This window comes from Haliotis rufescens, unplaced genomic scaffold, assembly GCF_023055435.1.
Source record: "Haliotis rufescens isolate VD_foot unplaced genomic scaffold, xgHalRufe1.0.p SCAF_4, whole genome shotgun sequence".
Classification (NCBI taxonomy): Eukaryota; Metazoa; Mollusca; class Gastropoda; order Lepetellida; family Haliotidae; genus Haliotis; species Haliotis rufescens.
In genome coordinates, this window is record NW_025964112.1 from 8,491,579 (window position 1) to 8,512,065 (window position 20,487).

Consider the following 20,487-nt stretch of genomic DNA (forward strand, 5'->3'; position numbering starts at 1 on the left):
CACACACCACACGTGTGCATGTATGTCTATATATAAGTGAAATAATCTCAGGAACCTTATCCGCATTTTGTCCAACTTTCTTTGCTCATGATAATGCATGCTGATTTATGAATATAACATCCTCAATATGGTCGGGGCTCAAATTTCAGTAAACCTACACTAAAGCCTAGATCCGAGATGGAGTAGGTTTACTGAAATAGGAGACTCGAGATAAAGAGGCTGTGAATATTCCAACATAATATAGTGCACCTATTTCACATGGCACACCATACTGAATACCAGAATTGTACATTATTGGCATGTCACATTGTTCCTTTCATGCACACCCACACTGATGTTCACTGATTACACACAGATGTGACACTGTGCATGTCAGGTCACACCTGGAGGGAGATGAGAATCATCCAATTCATGTATTTGGCTCTTCTCCATATTAAAGTCATGAACATAATTCCACAATTCTTTCACAGGCAGGGGCACAGGTGGCCCAGTCGTCTATGGCGCTGCGATTCGCTGTGCAGAGTTGCGTCCCTTGGGCACGCCAGTAACTTATGATTGTGGGTTCGAATCCCGGTTCGCTCCGATTATGTTTCTAGGTTTGCCAGTACCATACCCGTGCTCGTGGGTTTCACCGAAGTGTTAAACGTCTGAGACCTGCATCACTTCGGGCTTTCCTCCCACATTAAGCTGACATGCCGCGATATTACTGGAATATTGTTAAAAGCAGCGTTAAACCCAACTCACTCACTCACTCTTTCAAAGGCTGTGGTAATTAGACATTGTGGAGATTCCAGGGCAGAGTAGTCTCATTTCCTTTTGTTGTGAGTATATGGTGGGCAGTGTTTGAGAGGGTGTCATTGTACACAGATGGATACAGTAGTGTTGTTCTATCTCACTTCTTCACGTCAGTCATATACACTCAGGGTCGGATAAATCCTCACTGAAATGAAGAAAAAATAAACTTCAGCTTGGGCTTGGGTTTTTTGGTCATGCTGTTAGACCAAGATTTGCATACTAACTGGCAAAGGTAGGTTAATATACCTGCAGCTGAATAGCATTGGATCATGACTATGAATAACTCTGAAACTGGTCAACAAAATTGTTAATTGTTAAATTCGAAAGATTTAATCACAGTTACTGATACATGCTCAATTATCCACTCTATATGTCTCAAACAATTCCCAATGGGACATTTTGTACCCAACTCTTGAGACCTACAGCAGGTACCCAGGCAGAGTCAGGTAATAGGGGTCTGGGCAACCATTGCATCGTCTTAAGCCCAATTTGAAAGGCAGAAAACTGAAAAATATCTTTCAAATCAATAACTTTCACAAACAAGATAATTTCTGTGCACCACTGACACGCCATTTCTTTCTAGTATCTGTTATTTTTTTTTATCCCTTGTCCAAAAGTGCAGATGATAACAATTTGTATCACTTTTGAATGTAAAATTCCCTTTTATTTGAATAAATATGTGCATATTAAAAAAAAAAAAAAAATTCTGTGCAAAAATAGAGACTACGATAAAGGTGGTGATGTCAATTCAAAACAAAGCTATGGTGGCCCAGGGTTTTTATCACATTCGAATGGAAATACAACACACTGGGTAATCGAGGATTGTTACTTTTTAGTTATAGTGTAGATGGTAAGGCTGGTGACATGGGACATCCCCACACTACAAACACCAATTCTGTTGTGTTCAAGTTGCATGTCGTATCTTGACCTACTCTGAAGACCATCTCAATGAAAATGATAGTCTAAAAACAAAAGGTGCCATTGTCTGACTGTCAAACAAATATATGTTCTTTTTATTCCTGAGATTGGCAAGTGTACAACATTTGCTTTGTGACAGCGGAAGTTTATTCCTGATGATTGTAAGAGGCAGCAATTTCATTTAGGCTCTTGTACAATATCCAGCTTTCGTGGTGACCCTGACTGCCAGCTGTTTGGATTTACCTCCCTTAGTTGTGGTTGTTTAACAATAGATCAAACATATCAGGGACAAATACAATGTAATTGCAGATGCACTTTCTAGAGTCAGTTGATGGGACCAGCACATACATGCAATGTTGATAATCATGCATGTGTAATGGCAATATGTATGTTATGCTCATAAAACAAATGTAATAAAATCTGTTATGTAAACCATTTGATCCTTGAAACTGTCCCGTTTAAATATAGTTTTCACTATGTTCAAAGTTTCTTCTCTTGAAGTGGAGAATAGCCGTCGCTACTGTTACATCATTTCTGATGTTTTCAGTAGCAGCAACTTGATGGCAGCGCTCGTACACTACAATATTGAGATTTGGTGGTGACCTAGCAGTTAGTAGTTTGGAGTTACTTCCCCTTGTTGCGGTTGTTTATGGTCCAAACTCTGTCCCAGCGCTTGATGACTCGATTACCCTCCCGGTATAATGTGAACAGTTGTTGATTCACAACCACCTTCCCAAGGCAATGGAGTTAGCTGACTATAAAAGTCCACTTTCCACCCTTGCCGAACAAGGCTGGTGTTTCCAGGCTCCATCATAGTGCCACCAGTGGCTATTATGAGTCATGGCCCTTCTATGTCCCTCCTATTGACCAATCAGATTCAGCAAGACTGGAAACTTGACTTTTATAGTCAGTTAACTCCCTTGCCTCAGGTAGATGATTCACCACATAATTCAAAACACTTCAAGGTAGAAGGCGTGTTGCACCTATATAAGAGTGAGATGAGGAAGATTTGAGGCCTCCTTTATGACCAGACATGCTTCTTATCAGTTTGCTCAGTGTGGACGGGATACCTATCTGACTTATTGCCTGCTTCCAACACTGTTTCCCAATCTCATTAAAATCAGACCTCAGTTCTCGCTACCGCTAAACAAAAATCTGAGGACATCCCAACAGGGGTCACGTCAGAACGACCTTTCATCCGACCAATCAGAGCATCACTTACCAGATTATGAAAGTGACAGTCGGAATGTGATTTCCGATCATGCAGCCTCGAAAACTTTAACTCTGAATGAACGATAGTTACGGGTTTAATGACTGAATCCATACAATCTAGACCATCTATTAGCCATTCCAGAGTGTTCTTTTGGTCAGGTTTCATATTTGTAATCGAGAATTTGTCAAAATATGTTTCGAAGCGTAATGGGATGTCGTCAGATCTTTGTTTAGCGGTAGCGAGAACTAAGATCTGATTTGAATGAGATTGCACTGTTTCCTGGAATCAAGTAGGGAACACATGCCTCATTCAACAGATTCGACTGTGACAAATTCTGGACATTTTTGAGTGCACCAATTTATATGATAGGGCCTGTTATAATATCTTGCTTCAGCCACATATTTAAACCATTTCATTTTATTGTGATTGTGAACCTAATCCTATGTGTTTCAATATACTTTGTTATATATTCATTGATCTTGTGTGATTATTTACGGGTTCTCAATTTAGTTCTGTAGGTACCAATTTCTTGGTTAACCTAGTGTTTCAGTGAGTGAGTGAGTAAGTTTGATTTTACGCCGCTTTTAGCATTATTCCAGCAATATCACGGCGGGGGACACCAGAAATGGGCTTCACACATTGTACCCATGTCGGGAATCGAACCCGGGTCTTCGGCGTGACGAGCGAACGCTTTAACCACTAGGCTACCCGACCGCCCCCCCTAGTGTTTCAACATAGGAATCAACTTGAACATATGTGTGACCAACCATGAGATAAGGGACCTTATGGGTGAAAAACCACATTTTGACTTTTTGTTATATGATAGAAAACAAAAATAAAACACAAACAAACAATTCACAAGCTTCAGTTCATATTTGTTTCAGAGATACATGACATCACACATGGCGATCTTCACTGAAGTAAGTTGATGTCAAAGAGTCTTTATGACGTCAGAGCACTATTGTATCCTAGCACCCATAATCTCCCATTTCTCCTGGTGGGTCACATATAAACTTATTTCTTGAATATATACAAGCATAAACACCTGACTTGTATATAGCACACAGACAATGCCTGTTCTGTCAAACTACTAGTTAATCACAATTAACATTATCCTCAGTAATTGAAACGAAAAAATGTGTTCTGTTACCATGATTACTTGACAATTATCATGACTAGGACAGTAATTTTTTATTAAGGAATAAAACATTGGAAAGAGTACTCAAAAGTATTGTGTAGGGTGAAACGATACATCGGTGCACCAGTGCATCGTAAGTTTTGATGCAAGGATATGATCTGAAGTCAAAAAGTTTCCATGCAATTTGGCGTAAATATGTGTACATCGATATGTATCATATTATTACCTATGCATCATGATACGTATCACCTCTAGTATTGTGTACAACTTAATATCCTCGACTAGTTTTGTGTTGACTTATTCTTGGTACACGTCATTCTTGGCACGGTGGGTGACATCAACTCGGTCGCACCTTTCTACATATTTTAGGCCATGATCTCCCTTAGAGTCGTAACTCTCCAGATAGGGTAGGTCTAACATCCTGGGCTTGTATTTCTTCAAGAAGTAACACCAGCACTCTTTTTCGGTTGACAACTGGTCACCCTTGCCATTCTGCGTCACATCGATGGTAGTCAGCTCTCGTTCATAGAAATTGGGATGATCTTCCAGTTCATCCAGTTTGGCAAGCATCTGTTCATCAACTTCATAGATTTCACCCTGAATGTTCTGAAGAACAATACTAGTAACAATATAATGCCAAAATATGAAATGCAATTTGTATATATAAATATGTTCTGATGAACAAATAACATAATGCCAACCTGTGGCATGCAAACTGAGTACATTCATACCAGCTGCTGTTACGTTGTGTTGGTAGCAAATGTCGCAACAGTTGATCAAACAATATAAATATTAGTATGTTCATACATGAGTGAAATTCATAATTACAAAATCATTTTTTGTTTAACGCTGCACTCAGCAATATTCATGCTATATGACTGCGGTCCATAAATAATTGAGTCTTGATCAGACAATCCAGTGACTGATATCATGAGCATCGATCCATGCAATTGGGATACGATGACATGCATCAACAAAGTCCGCGAGCCTGATCACCTGATCCTGTTAGTCGCCTCTCACGACAAGCATATACAAAATCATACACATCCCTAAAACTATACACTGTAACTGTATTATCACTGTTTTATCACATGTTGAAAAAATATGTTTAAACTCAGGGCTCCAGATGATTTATGTCATAGAGTATTTACTCAAATGTTATCATTCACATTGGGTATTGATTGCTTTCTCTTGATAGTTTTCAATATAATTTATTGTCCCTGGATTTAGACAAAATGGCATTTTTAATATGGCACAGTGCCATGTCTGAAATCTGGTCAGAATTCAGTGAGCATATTTTAGAGACAATATTAAAGAGATATGGGATTATCATGATTACCATATTTGACGTAATAAGCGCCCAGGGTGCTCTCATTAGAATATTATTGTGGTGAAAAAAAAACAGAGTTGAAAGATAAATTTCGTGGTTTATGCTGACAGCCTGAAATGTTTATGTACGACAGATATATTTTTCTAGAATTTAATTGCCAATAATAAAGGTTGCATATATCACACAAGTGCGTATTATATGCTAATAGGGGTCGGAAGGGGTGCTAATTAGGATTGTTCACTAGCCAATATATTAGCAAATCTCGAGGTGGGCGCTTATTAGAGCGGGGCGCCTTTTACGTCAAATACGGTATATATAATTGGATACCTGCTTATTCCCCTTGGGACCTCAATAGTTTTGCACTGTAGCTAGTTTACCCCAGACATGTGAATTTGTGATTGAAGAAAGGACTTGTCTTACTAGTATTTAATGATGAAGTAATAACAGAAATTTCTGTAGACTTCCCGAAGACACATGTTTGACATCCTAACATCACACACAAAAACGGCAGTATCACTAAAGGTTTATACATGAGCACTTGATTATAGTCATTTATTGATGCTGAGAGATGACATTTTGAGAAATATAAACGACAAAGCAAAACAACTTATTAAAAATGTTCAGTGCATAACTTCCAAAAAATGTGTCTAATGCTTAAAAGAAATCTATGCAGTAATAATATAATCATTTTCATTTGTTTCATTTTTCATGAAATATATTCTTACTTACTTCAGCGACAATAAATCTGATTAAGAAGATTTCATCAAAATAAATTATCAATAAAACACCCCCCCATTTAATGTAATATGTTTTATGACTACTACCCCCCAGCCTATAGTAAATTATGAGTCCCCAAACAAAGGTCCAAAGTAGTACCTTTTTGTTTGAAAAAGTTGGTTGGTTGGTTTGTTGTTTTATGCCGCACCCAGCAATATTCCAGCTATATATATATATATATAGTAGCAACTATCGCAACAGTTGATCAAACAATACAAATAATTATATGTACGTATACGTGGATGAAAATCATAATTACAAAATCATTTTTTAATATTTTTTGTTGTTGTTTAACGCTTCACTCAGCTATATGACGGCAGTCTGTAAATAATCGAGTCTGGACCAGAGAATCCAGTGACTGACATCATGAGCATCGATCCACGCAATTGGGATCGATGACATGCATCAACCACGTCTGCGAGCCTGACCACCGATCCCGTTAGTCGCCGCTTACGACAAGCATTAGAACCATGTCATTTTCCTATGTCACATAGTACTGTTCAGTTACACAACCGAGACTACATACCTTCCCATGACCTTCTTTATACAACAGGAATGGTATGTTATATTCGGATGCAATCACCAACGGGTACTTCTTCGTTGTACGCCCTCTTCCAATAAATTTGGCTTCACCGTTGTTTGTATTCATCATCAGCGCATGGTTGGGTTGTCCTTTTTGCAATGTTCCATAGACAAACATGGTCATCAATCTGCATTTGGACTGTGCCATCGTTGGGACATGCGAAAGCTTATCGCTATGACGATGACTGCGCGTTTAAACCAGCTGAAAAGTGGGTCAACTATCTACATTATGCAAATTTACAATAAGCGTCTTCTGTCAAGGCTGACAAACCAAACGATTCCACTTTATCAGCGGTCACATAGTTTAGAGTGCTCTCCCTTCGCTGTTTAAAGCTCCACCCCAGTGCGTTATAACTTTGTTAATCTCATAATCGCGTAGGCATCGCAGTAGGGAGAAATACTGTAAACTTCCGGTTTGAAAATGGCGTCGGAACTTGAATGGCGACGTAGGTGGAAGCCAGATTTAAGAGCATGTCCATGGCAGCCCCTGGAAATAGACGGAGAAAAATATCTCATGAAGACAAAGTTTTCAATTGACAACTATGAAGTACTTTTGACAGATTTGACTTCTTACTGGCATGAAATTATGGAAGAAAATGCGTTGAAAAAGAGAATACAGGTGAACTCAAAAGTGCAAAACAAGACGAATCACAAATTCAACGATTATTGTCCTTGGTCTGGCACCCAATGGGCGCAAACCTGCTCTCGCTTTTTATTACCCCTCAAATAAAACATATTTGCAATACAACAATGCCATATTTACTTTTCAACTGTAGTGTTGTTCAGGCTAAAACACATTCGGCACACCCACAAATTGTGCGAAGTCGGTAAGATTTCCACCCGTATGCCCCCTAAAAAAATATATACCTGAAACGATTGAGCGGCAATACTAGACTAACATCTAGTCTCTGAAATGAATAATTTTACAGAAAAAAACAGTTGTTAAATTATAGTTGTAGAATATATAAAGAAGGAGCCCAGAGACTTTCTTCATTTTCAGATACTGCAGTAATCTAGACTTGTGAAACTTTATAGACTTGCATGGGCTGTATTGTATTTGTTTCAAGGTTTGTATGACAGACTACAGCAATACATACATATTCAACTTTTGAGGGTGGATACGGGAGGAAGTTTTTCCAAAAATTATTTGGAAGTCTATGTATATCCCTGGCCTTGATAAAATATATTTACTCTGAAACCTCCTCAAATATATGTTGCTGGCACATACTTTCAAAGGTCTTGTCAGTACTAGTTCATGCAAAAGTACTGTGTATAGTGCGGAAAGAAACAAACTTAAATTCCAATTAGGAGATGTGCCAAACCTGTAAACTGGTGCCATTGACGCATTGTATTACCATTTTAGCTGTGAACCATATTCTGTTGGGATCTGTCATTGGTTTCACTCATAAATGCATACTTTTGAGCTATACCTTCTGACAATTAATAATTTCATTACTTTTACAGAAACTAAATCCCAGTATTGAAGCACCAGTGGTTAGAATCTTGGATCATATAAAAGGCAGTCTGGAAAAAACAACAAAGGGTACAACCCTGACAGTTTTATTCAAAACTGAAGGTGATGACGAGAAGGCAAAGTTGTCCATCAAGTCAGAGCTTGCCGGTATGCCATTTTTGTGGCATTTTGTATGTAGCAGTGCTGACAAGTCCATGGTAAGTCCAGTGTCAGAGAGTGAATCTTAGCAAGTGTTCTGAGTTACATTGTAAGTCATGATCTGTAAATCAAGAAATAAAGAAACAAATGATGGTAAAGTATGGATAAACAACACAGTTCCTATAAATATATTTTATTGGTCCATTAACTGGCATAAAACTTAAACATGTGTATCCAAAAGTGGCAATGTCTCCTTATACATGATACTGCACTAGTGTACAGTATTGATAATCTTAAAATACTCTAATATGGAGTACAAATTATTGCACCTTGCTTTAAACATGTTAAAAGTAATTTTACGGATTTGCACATGTTGTACATCTTTTATATAACTGGAATACTGTTCACACTCAGTGTAGCTGGATTCTACTTGGGAAGAACTGATGAGGGCTTTGATGGGTACACAAGCATGACAAGTACTCCATCACCGGTCATGTTTAGACATGTTAAATGAACTTGAGTCCTACCTCAAAGATCAGAGTAGGTGACCAGGGGAGAAAACTTACATCTTCACTCGTGCAGAAACAGTACAGTGTCTGGATGCATTTTCACTTAGATGATGCTAAGAGGAAGAGACAAACTGTTCATTTTGTGGCAGATAGTGAAATAGACCCATGAAGATACGGGTTAGAATAGGTCTTCAGCAACCTATGCTTGCAGTTAAAGGTGACTATGCTTGTCATAAGAGGGGACAAACGGGATCGGGTGGTCAGGCTCACTGACTTGGTTGATGCATGTTATCGTATCCAAGTTGCGTGAATCGATTCTCATGATGCCAAATACTGGATTCTCTGGTCCAGACTCAATTATTTACAGACTGCTGTCGTACAGCTGGAATATTGTTCAGTGTGGTGTTAAACAACAAACAAACAAAACAGGTGAAATATGGTACAAGAGTCCAGGTCAGATTTTGAGACACATAGAACTCACATTCTACCTCTCAGAGCCCTAAAACTGATGGCGTTTTATGTACCTGATTTGTCCATTAATGAGATGAATCATTAAATGCACACAAATCTTAATAAAAGTTTCGGGAAATTCACATCAATCTTCACTCACTGCCACATATCTTCTACCTTCTTTCTCATATTGGGGGGCACGGGTGGCCCAGTCGTCTAAGGTGCCGCAAATCGTTGTGCAGAGTTGTGTCCCTTGGGCACGCCAGAAACCTATGATGGTGGGTTCGAATCCTGGTTCGTGACAATTATGTTTCTAGGTTTGTCAGCACCATACCTGTGCTCGTGGGTTTCACCGAAGTGGTAAACATTTGAGACCTGCATCACTTCGGGCTTTCCTCCCACATTAAGCTAACACGCCGTGATATAACTGGAAGCGGCGTTAAACCCAACTCACTCACTCTCATATTGAGATTGTGAATTATTGTTTGCACATTGTACATACATACCCATTTGAGTATTCCGGGTTAGAATTGGTCCCCAGCAAAATATGTTGGTCATTAAAGCAGCCTTAGAAATTGGCACTAGTCCTGTAGTCCTTACCAAACTGCCCAATAGTAAAGGTATCCTAAGGACTAGTAGAAATTGGCCCATTTTAAGGGTTTTGCTATATGTTATCATTATAAGGACTAGTGGCCAAAAACTGTTAGTTTCAACCCCTTTTAAAGGCAACCAAATGGATCGCGTGGTCTGGCTCAGTGACTTGGTTGATTGTGTTTCATCAAAACTGATGGCATGGATAAATGCTCATCTATGCTGGTCATATGAGAACAAACATTGAATTCGATTACATTGCAGCGTTAGAAATTGGCACTAGTCCTGTAGTCCTTGCCAAAGGGCCCAATAGGTATCATGAGGACCAGTAGAAATTTGCCATTTTTAAGAGTATGGCTATATGTTATCATTATAAGGACTAGTGGACTATGTTAGTTTCTACCGCTGCATTGATGGTATATTCATATAAATTATAATATCTTGTGATATAAAGACATATCTATTATTATCTACCTCTATGTATTTACAGCATTTATGATCTTGTTCAATATGTACCCCGGTAATAGACAGAGTACTGGCACAAGTTCTGTATCTGTCTTGGAGCACAGGAAAATACACAAGGTCCACGAACAGTACACTGCTGATCAAAATACATGAGGTCCACGAACAGTACACTGCTGATCAAAATACACGAGGTCCACGAACAGTACACTGCTGATCAAAATACATGAGGTCCACGAACAGTACACTGCTGATCAAAATACATGAGGTCCACGAACAGTACACTGCTGATCAAAATACATGAGGTCCACGAACAGTACACTGCTGATCAAAATACATGAGGTCCACGAACAGTGCACTGCTGATTAAAATACATGAGGTCCACGAAACAGTACACTGCTGATCAAAATACACAAGGTCCATGAACAGTACACTTCTGATCAAAATACATGAGGTCCACGAACAGTACACTGTTGATCAAAATACATGAGGTCCACGAAACAGTACACTGCTGATCAAATACACGAGGTCCACGAACAGAACACTGCTGATCACCCAAGTTCCACCATTTACAATCGGAGAAGGTTGCACAATTTCATATAAACTGTACGGCTCGTGCAGTCAAATGTTTGTTGATTAAGGCCTGTCCTGCTGAAATGTACACAATTCACAAAGCATGAGAGTTTCACGCTTCTATTATACAGCTGTATACTGTACAGTACGTTATCAGCATGTAAATGTATGCCACATGACCAAAATAGTGAGCACCTATTGGGCAAACGTGTTAGCCTGTGCTCTTAGGAAATAATAAGTCACCTGCAACAGCCTCCTTATGTTTTGTGTTTGTTCAGGATAGCTGGAGAAGATTGGGATCACTCAATGGCACATACCGTATTCGACGTAATAAGCGCCCTGCTCTAATAAGCGCCCACGGCGGTATTTGCTAATATGTTGGCTAGTGAACAATCCCACTTAGCATCCCTTCCGATTGATCAATGTTCACAAGACTTGTGTATTCGCGTACAATACGCACTTGTGTGTTATATGCACCCTTAATTATGGGTAATTAAATTCTAGAAAAATATATCTGTCGTACATAAACATTTCAGGCTGTCAGCATAAACCACAAAATTTATCTTTCAACTCTGTTTTTTTTTACCAAAATAATATTCTAATAAGAGCCCCCTATTTCTAATTTTGAGAGCGCCCTGTGCGCTTATTACGTCTAATACGGTAGTTTGTGTTTATGTGTTGTAGGCCTGCAATCATTCGACAGTCCCTCTGATGGCGATGGTTGCAGAACTGACACGGCGCCAAAAAGAACTCATCAACATCATGGTTAGCAAAGACAAGGAAATTGACGACTACAAATCTCAGGGTGCTAGGACGTCAAGAAGTATGATCTATTTACATATTGTTGTTATATCTTTTGAATAGTGAATATGCTAATGCTTCCAAACTCAACAAGGCTGTGAAAGCTGTCATTGTGTGAATGATAATAACCTTTAGTAGTTTCATCTTTGTTCACTGCTTCTCGATCATGAAGACAATATTTCATTCACAAAATTTAGCCATTCATGGATTGAAGGTTGAACTTTCATTTTTTCTAGATATAAGAGAACTCAGTTTCTCAGAGGCAACAATATTTCAAATTAATTTTTTGTTAAATGAAAAACATATCATCATATGATCATATTTGAAAAGGTATGGGAGTTAAAACAGTTAGAATACTTTTTTAAATGGAACTTTAGGGAGTTAAAACAGCCTTAACACTTAGATCTCTTTTTTTAAATGGAACTCTGGGGAGTTAAGACAGTTATAGCACTTAGATTCCTTTTTGGAATGGAACCCTGGGGAGTTAAGACAGTTATAGCACTTAGATCCCTTTTTGGAATGGAACCCTGGGGAGTTAAGACAGTTATAGCACTTAGATCCCTTTTTGGAATGGAACCCTAGGGAGTTAAGACAGTTATAGCACTTAGATCCCTTTTTGGAATGGAACCCTAGGGAGTTAAGACAGTTAAAGCACTTAGATTCCTTTTTGGAATGGAGCCCTGGGGAGTTAAGACAGTTATAGCACTTAGATTCCTTTTTGGAATGGAACCCTAGGGAGTTAAGACAGTTATAGCACTTAGATTCCTTTTTGGAATGGAACCCTAGGGAGTTAAGACAGTTATAGCACTTAGATTCCTTTTTGGAATGGAACCCTAGGGAGTTAAGACAGTTATAGCACTCCCTTTGTGAATGGAGCCCAAGTTTACGTGTCTTACCATCAGCAAGTGAGAATCTTTATAATGTTGGTCAATGTGAATTGAGATGTGTTTTATTAACTTCTTCTCTGCAGAACACATTGAGACAACAGTTTTTGACGAAACTACTTTCAGGAACAATATGGTGACGTCAAAGGTAAGTTATTTCTATGTATTACCGCGGCCACACTGACCCAGTTGTCCAAGATGCCGCAATTCACTGTGCAGAGTTTCATGCTTCAGGTGTGACAGAACCCTGTGATCGTGTGTTCCTATTCCCAGTTCATCCTGATTATGTTTCTTGTCAGCACCGTGCCCTGCTCGTGGGTTTGACCAAATTGGAAAGCGTCACTTGGGGCTTTCCTCCCACATCACACTGACACACCATGATATAACTGAAATACTGTTCAACCCAACTCACTGATTGGATGTGTAATCCAGCTTCCTATACGTATAAAAAATTTAAGCGGATGCCCCAAAAAATACAGAGTGCATCAGACAATGTTTTGCATGGCTAGGAATGATTTCTGTTAGCAGTAATTGTCCTGTAGACAGGGTGTCCACACCAACAGGGTCCAGATACACAGGGTTTCATTGTACATCATCTTACAGAAGATCTGCTGTGTATTGGGCTTCAATAAACAATTTATTATATTTTCATCATTGCCCGCTTCGCGCATGTCTCCCGCATGTTGCCTTTACTTTGCTTCTAAACTATGATGAAATTATTTTTTTTGGACATTTTAGTGTTTCGTGACCTTAGGGACAAGTAAGTGAAAGTAGGCTTGTGTTGACACTGAGCAGTATGTCCTTTCCAGGGAGCAATTCGCTATGCAGAGTTGCATCCCTTGGGCACACCAGAAACCTATGAATTGAATCCTGGTTCGCCCCAATTATGTTTCTAGGACCCATGCTGGTGGGTTTCACCAAAGTGGTAGATGTCAGACTCCTGCGTCCCTTGAGGCTTTCCTTCCCACATTAAGCTGACACGCTTATAACATTACAAAGGCTAAAAAAATAATAGTCTTGGTTCTCAGGCACCACCCGCATCATCATAAAGTCTGCCGCACGTTTTGTTTTTATTTCCATTTTCAAAAAAATATACAAATCCTAATACTTAAACACAATTCACAAAAAAAAATGAAAATGGAAACAAAAACGAAACGTGCAATAAACTTTATGATGATGTGGGCATTTCTTCGAACCAAGACTATTGGTTTTTTAAGCCAAATACTGTAAATCTTAAAATTAGCACGAGCGTGAATTAAATGCGAAAAATGTCAGTGGTCTTTGTTCGAATTAATGAAACTTCGCATTTTTATGTCTCCAAAATGGCTATCAACAATAAGACAGCTTCACTGCACACTTTTGATAGCGGAAATACCAACTTGAATATATATACAAACACAGTTTATTGAGCAGCAGTTCTAACAAGTACATAACAATGTCATTTAAAGAATAGGAATTACACAATAGGCATCCAGTGAGTTATCACTGCTGGGGTCAAGAGTTCCACCCACTTGTGTCAAACTAGGCATCATTGACCACTTATATCATTGAACTGTTGTTGGTTCAATTATCCTATTGCCTTTGAACTTCCTTAATGCCAGTCAACAGAAACAAAATAAATAAACTGTGTGTTGTTGTTTTTAGAACCTTTTTATTGTTATTACGGAAGTGCTCTACTCAGTACTAATAAGCGGTGCTATTTTCTGTTTGATTGGATTGAGGTAAGGACATGTATCATTCCACTGGGGATGGGGGAGGGGGAGTTCCATTGATTTTGAGTCGCATTTTTGGCTAGGGGTCAGCAGTCATATTAATTTTGAGATGCATTAATTTCAAGATTAACACTATCCATTTATTATTTATTATTCTTAAAACTGTTAAAAACAACTTTCCAGGGATTTGACAGCACAGTGAAGAAGTTGGGTTCTGCTGCCTTCAATACTGATGGTCAGGACCTCTATCGTCAGATTATGACCAAGCATGCCTGGGTCACAAGGTCACCAACTAAGGGTAACAAAAACTTTTTTTTAGTTTTCATTGTCTCTGATGAAATATGTTTAATATGACTTATTGTTCTCATCTCACTTTTGAAGGTCAGGCTTTCTGACTGGTTCATGTTCTTGACCATTGAGGGGTGGTTGGGTAGCCTAGTGGTTAAAGCATTTGCTCATCACGCCAAAGACCCAGGTTCGATTCCCGACATGGGTACAATGTGTGAAGCCCATTTCTGGTGTGCCCCGACGTGATATTGCTGAAATATTGCTAAAAGCGGCGGAAAACCTCGCTCACACTTACTCACATTTATGAGTCTCCTGTGTTATGAGGTGTGTCGTCATTGTTATACAATTTCTTCTTAAAAGTGTTGAATACTAAATTGCTTAATTATGAAGATATTTATTGTAGCCATTTACTATGGCTGCTTTTATTTTTATATGTATTCTTGTCAGGAATAAATTTTAGTTTGATGTGCAGGATCTCAGATCAATTCATTTTCTGGGACATTGATGGACAAAATGTCCTGAAGCTTTACTTTTTGCAAATTTAATAACGATATATAATGCCCAACCTATATAAATCATTAAAAATTTCTGATACTGTTTACCTCCAAAAAAATCTGAAAGTCTGAAAGTCGTGTGAACGTATGTCGTGGCCTGTTTGTCGCTGTTGTCCATCCTCTGTCATAAACATCTTCTCATTAAAAAAACACAAGACCAATAAAGCTGAAACTCAACATGCTTGTTCCTGTAATGATGACACCCAAATTTGTTCAAGAAGGTTGAATCTCATTTTCAATATGGCCACCACAACAGTCTTATTTAAAAAAGCTATTTGTGTCCATTATTTATCAATCTTTTTTTCCAATAAAGGAACGATATCTGGTACATGTGTAGTTAGTAGTGGGGCTCAACATACATGTTCCTTTTTTTGCGATTTTTTAAAGTTTGACCTTCCTTTGACCTTTGTACTTTGACCACGCTCCTCCATCCTCTCAAAATGTATTTCTCTTTTCACTATAAACATGGTCTCCTCAGAAACCACTGGACAAATGAAGCTGAAATTTCACATACTTGTGCCCACCAAATATGACACCTAAAATTGTTCAAGAAGTGCAAATTTTATTTTCGATGTGGCCACCACAGCAGCCTCGTTGTTAAAAGCTCTTTATGGCCATTATCCAGCCATTTTCTTTGAAAGTGGATTGAAATTTGGAACATGTGAAGTTAATAGTGCCTCTGAGCATTTGTGTTCCTGGGTATTTTTTAGCGATATTTAGAAGTTTGACCTTGATTGGACCTTTCCACTTTGACCATATTGCATTATCTCGCCAGAAACCACTCGACTAAATGAAGCTGTGGCACTATTTTTGACCAGTCAAAATGGGTGTTTATCAGAAGGTGGTAAAATGTGGTTGGTGCGTGGTGGATACAGATGGCTGTCACATTGACACTGTTTCTCCCTGTGACATAGATGACATCTCAGACAGCCTGGACGATGATGAGAGTTTGAATGCTGGTGTGGGTCCCAGCTTGCCATCCTGGGCCAACAGGGTGCCCACATCTATAGGAAGGGGGAGCTCCCCAGTCAGGTCAAGCCCTGAAAAGAGTCCTGTCAAAAGTCCCATTAAAAGTCCGGCCAAGAGTCCAGGCTCTGTTGGATCACGCAGTGCTGAGTCTACACCATCCAAGGTAAGAACAATCTGAGGACAAAGGGCAATTTTGACCCTTTTCTAAAGTACTGATCTTGACAGACCCCCCTCGTTTCATGTCATGATTGGCACATCTCAACTCAACATATATTCCCATAACTATTATTAAAATGTTACCACTTATATAAGTGAGGTGAGTTTAGGTGAAATGGGGTTTCCCTTTTATTGCACTTAAATAGCAACGTGCATGCACGTGTGTGTGGCTGCTTGTACTAGTTCGGACTAATGCTGATTTTGTAGTGGTAGTCCTCTGAGATACCATGCCGCAGTTTAACATGAATACACAGTATACTGACTCCATGCTGACCAGTCCTTGTTTTGGCCCCTGAATGCCGAGCACAAGGCAGGGTAACAACAAGTTCCACATTTTACCATCATTTGGTATGGCATGGCCGGGGATCGAACCCAAGACCTTCCGCTCTCCGGATGGATGCTCTACCACTAGACCAAGGAGGTGGTGGAATTCCTGATTATAAATTTTTACAACTAAAAGAGTTATCTTAACAGCAAACGCCAATAGTAGGGTATTTATTTGAAACGTTTCAATTCAATTTTGAAAAGTTTTTGAGTTCTGCTCTGTAATCACTGTCCATCAACACCCTGAGCGTCTAAGGCACCACAACTGTGCAGAGTTGCATCCCCTAGACGTGCCAGAATCCTATTTACCTATCCTAATTATGATTCTTGGTTTGTCAGCACCATACCTGTATTTGTGGGTTTTACCAGAATAGTAAACATCTTAGACTGACATCACATCAGTATGCTGTGTCTGAGTGGAGTATCCATGTCAAACTGGTATCTTGGTCAAGCACTATAAAACTGGCAATAGTCTGGGCTGGTAGACTAGTAGCAGCTATATTTGCACTGACACACATAGCTATATAAGTGCAATTATCTTGAACATGACGACGGTAAACTCCATTTGACCTCACCTCAATGATTTTGTACTAAGTGTATGTTGTTTTTCAGGACACTGAGCTGATGAGGCGACAGGCTCTAGAGAGGAGGTTAGAACAAGAAGATGCAAAGAAACAAGACAAACCCAAGAAAAAGAAAAAGAAATTGGCTTTTTGATCTCACCAGTCAACATTCATTATCAGCATGTACCATCCATTACATTTCCCCATGAATAGTCTCAGAATAAGGGATGCTGTGTTTGATTCTATTTATATTCAAGTTCAATGGCTGACAAGTGGTACAGCCTTGAATGCAAATATGAACTCGTACCTCTCAATGAGATAAACAGCATTTGACAACCACCCTTAAGTAATCAATTTATTATGTAATTCAAGCTGTTTTTATGGTTTAACTTTGAAAGCTAAGAACTGGAACGTACTGAACCCATCACTCCTGATAGTGACAATGCCAGTTTATCGTCCACTGTAGAGATATGGGACTTATTTCACTGATTGATTAGACTATCATTGTCAGATATATGATGCAATGGTTTATCTGGCTCAGATGGACATGTTGAGCGTTGTCTGTTCTTGTGGTTGGTTAGTGGTGCAAGGTGATTTCCAAATTGAACATGAAGGTTAGTACGCTAGAAATGAGTATGTACTGATAAATTGTGAAATCAGTAAATGATCACCCAAGATCAATAAATCAGTCAATTATATTGAAACACAGAGTTTTAGGTTTACACTCAAAAAGCCAATATAATGGGTTAAATAAGTGGCAGCAGCATGTAGTAAGAGGCCCTAGTATTTATAATAGTGCACGTGTAAATGTTCAGTATTTTGTCACTGTTGAATGTCTTCAAACTGGACTGTCTCCGTTCTTGAATCCAGAATAGTGTTGGAAGCTGGCAGGAACTTGGTGTTTTCAAGTAGGTATCCAATCTTCACTTGACATGTAGATAAGACACAAATCAGGTCAAAAAAGGTTGCTCTTCTAAAGGTAGAGCCAGCCTTCTAGAAACTGTCCCATCCCCAAACTTCTCAAACGATCAAGCCTGCCATGTTCAAGGGAGGTAGCTCTAACTTCCATTTGCTGCTGATGACAGCACTTGACATTTTACTAGCACTTCAGTCATTTGATGCCACGGACACACAAATAAATTTACATCAGTCTCTACTGAGAAGGTTCCTGTACATTTTCAATTATGCGGTTATAAGTTTCAATTTGAGTGATTTACTGAAGCCTTAAAGGCAAAGTTGGTTTGTTTGTTTGTTGTTTTACGCCGCACTTAGCAATATTCCAGCTATATGACAACGGTCTGTAAATAATCGAGTCTGGACCAGACAATCCAGTGATTAATATCATGAGCATCGACCCACGCAATTGGGATCGATGACCTGCATCAGCTAAGTCAGCGAGTCTGACCACCCAATCCCGTTAGTCGCCTCTTACGTCAGGCATAGTTGCCTTTTATGGCAAGCATGGGTTGCTGAAAACCACCACCTATTCTAACTTGGATCTTCACGGGTCCTGTTAGGGTAATTGTGTGTGTTGCGAGTAAACTGATGTTTTTTCACAGGTACAAGATTGCAAAAGTATTTGTAACCCTGTTGGGAAATTGAGAGAAATAGGACAGAATTATCCTCATTACATATTTACATGGCATTTGAAATACATGTTGTGGAAGTATGTAGGCTGGCATATTATTGATCCAGTTATGACCTGTGACATTCAAATACCCGTTTTTCTATTGTTACTGCATTTTCAACATCCCCTCTGAAACTACAAAGTCTATCAAGCCGAGACATTGCACGAATGATTAGCATTGCTAAACACTTCTCACAGAATTCTGAAGAGATCTTAAACATGTATGCAACTGTTCCCATGTTTAGAAACCCATTAATAGCTAATAATCAGCCATCTTTTTGCAATATGTATTGAAATTAGGAATAGGTATAGTTATACATGTAGTTAGTAGTGGGGCATAACATGTTCCGTTTTGCAAATTGTGCCATTTTGTACCTTGATTAAACCTTTGCGGCATAAAAGTTGGGTGTCATCAAAGTGAATTTAAAAAAAAAAAAATTGCATATGGTTACCATGGAAACCAAACTTGACTACGAAAAGTAATGGTTCGAGTGTCATTGAGGGAGGCCGTTGGTAGGATGGCCCAGGCAAAGTTTCACCATCATGCACCTTTACATATAGGAGAAAATAGTGAAACAAGTCCAAACAGGCCCAAACTGTCCATGGACAGCAGGCCAGTGGTTTTGACAATTTGATTAGTGTGTCAGTTACCCCATGTCTGGTCGAAGCCAAAACAGCCTTTGTTGTGCCATGAGAATATTAAATTTCAATTTACTGACATTACCAAGTAATTTTTGTCCAAAATGTAAAGGAATTTGTTTAATTTCAACACAAATGATCCATTTTTTTGCAGTAGTTTAGTTTGACCTTGTTTTGACAATACTCTTAATTCTCTAAAAGGACATAAACCTCTCCCATGACACTGCCAGCAGGTGGTCGGGTAGCCTAGTGGTTAAAGCTTTCACTCGTCACGCCGAAGACCTGGGTTCGAAACCCGACATGGGTACAATGTGTGAAGCCCATTTCTGGTGTCCCCTGCCGTTATATTGCTGGAATATTGCTAAAAGCGGCGTAAAACCATACTCACTCACTGCCAGCAGGAGGGAGCTGAACTTGGCATGTATGCGTCTCCTTGTGGAGACATATTTTGTTCAAATATTAAGATTTTGTATTAGTTTTTAGTCCTCTTTATTTCTGCAAATATTTTAATATCAATGCGAATAGCAACCTTTGATGCAAGTCTGTCTTTGGGAACCATTTAAACCTATCGAGGTGAGCAAAAGTGTTGTTTTTATATATTTATCTTTTACTTATCAATATTTAGAAAGGATTATTAGTCCTCCATTGTTGTACATTAGTTTTGTATGTATATCTTAGTATTTACATTCATAGTAATATTTGTATGCCATATTACATATATATATATATATATATATATATATATATATATATATATATATATATACACACACACACACACACACACACACACACGCAGCAGATGCTGTCCTGATAATAGAATGAAATTGTTATCAGTGACTTTCATTATGTATCATGTCCATAAACTTTGCTAAATCACATGAACTTTTTGTTTGGTCTTAATGCACTTTACACAAAAGATGTCATGTTTCAAGTTCATTTCGTAAAATTAATTTGAAC

General features: G+C 38.8%; 2 protein-coding genes across 3 annotated transcripts; one reads left to right on the forward strand and one right to left on the reverse strand.

Moving 5' to 3' along the window:
- Positions 1-656: 656 nt before the first annotated feature.
- Positions 657-7,066, reverse strand: LOC124135847 (gamma-glutamylaminecyclotransferase-like). 2 transcript variants are annotated; one of them, XM_046501469.2, is made up of 3 exons: positions 6,698-7,066; positions 4,417-4,670; positions 657-940 (listed from the first exon to the last, which is right to left on the reverse strand). In XM_046501469.2, exons 1-3 carry the CDS (start codon positions 6,899-6,901, stop codon positions 910-912), a joined length of 489 nt encoding a protein of 162 aa, XP_046357425.2. In that variant the 5' UTR covers positions 6,902-7,066; the 3' UTR covers positions 657-909. The 2 variants fall into 2 exon arrangements, with proteins under 2 accessions (XP_046357425.2, XP_046357423.2); XM_046501467.2 differs by lacking the exon at positions 657-940 and having other exon boundaries at positions 4,103-4,670; positions 6,698-7,065.
- An 82-nt stretch (positions 7,067-7,148) lies between these two features.
- On the forward strand, positions 7,149-18,617 carry LOC124135846 (non-homologous end-joining factor 1-like). Its single transcript, XM_046501466.2, has 7 exons — positions 7,149-7,372; positions 8,218-8,424; positions 11,635-11,773; positions 12,722-12,783; positions 14,531-14,645; positions 16,104-16,321; positions 17,311-18,617. Exons 1-7 carry the CDS (start codon positions 7,175-7,177, stop codon positions 17,413-17,415), a joined length of 1,044 nt encoding a protein of 347 aa, XP_046357422.1. The 5' UTR covers positions 7,149-7,174; the 3' UTR covers positions 17,416-18,617.
- Positions 18,618-20,487: the final 1,870 nt, after the last annotated feature.

Excerpts from the sequence above, each read along its gene's own strand:
- LOC124135847 (XM_046501467.2), bottom strand. The coding sequence starts at position 6,901 with ATGGCACAGTCCAAATGCAGATTGATGACCATGTTTGTCTATGGAACA. Across the intron at positions 4,671-6,697 it reads ATAAAGAAGGTCATGGGAAG|AACATTCAGGGTGAAATCTA; the intron begins GTATGTAGTCTC and ends ATTGTTCTTCAG.
- LOC124135846 (XM_046501466.2), top strand. The coding sequence starts at position 7,175 with ATGGCGTCGGAACTTGAATGGCGACGTAGGTGGAAGCCAGATTTAAGA. Across the intron at positions 11,774-12,721 it reads GGGTGCTAGGACGTCAAGAA|AACACATTGAGACAACAGTT; the intron begins GTATGATCTATT and ends TCTTCTCTGCAG. Across the intron at positions 16,322-17,310 it reads CTGAGTCTACACCATCCAAG|GACACTGAGCTGATGAGGCG; the intron begins GTAAGAACAATC and ends GTTGTTTTTCAG.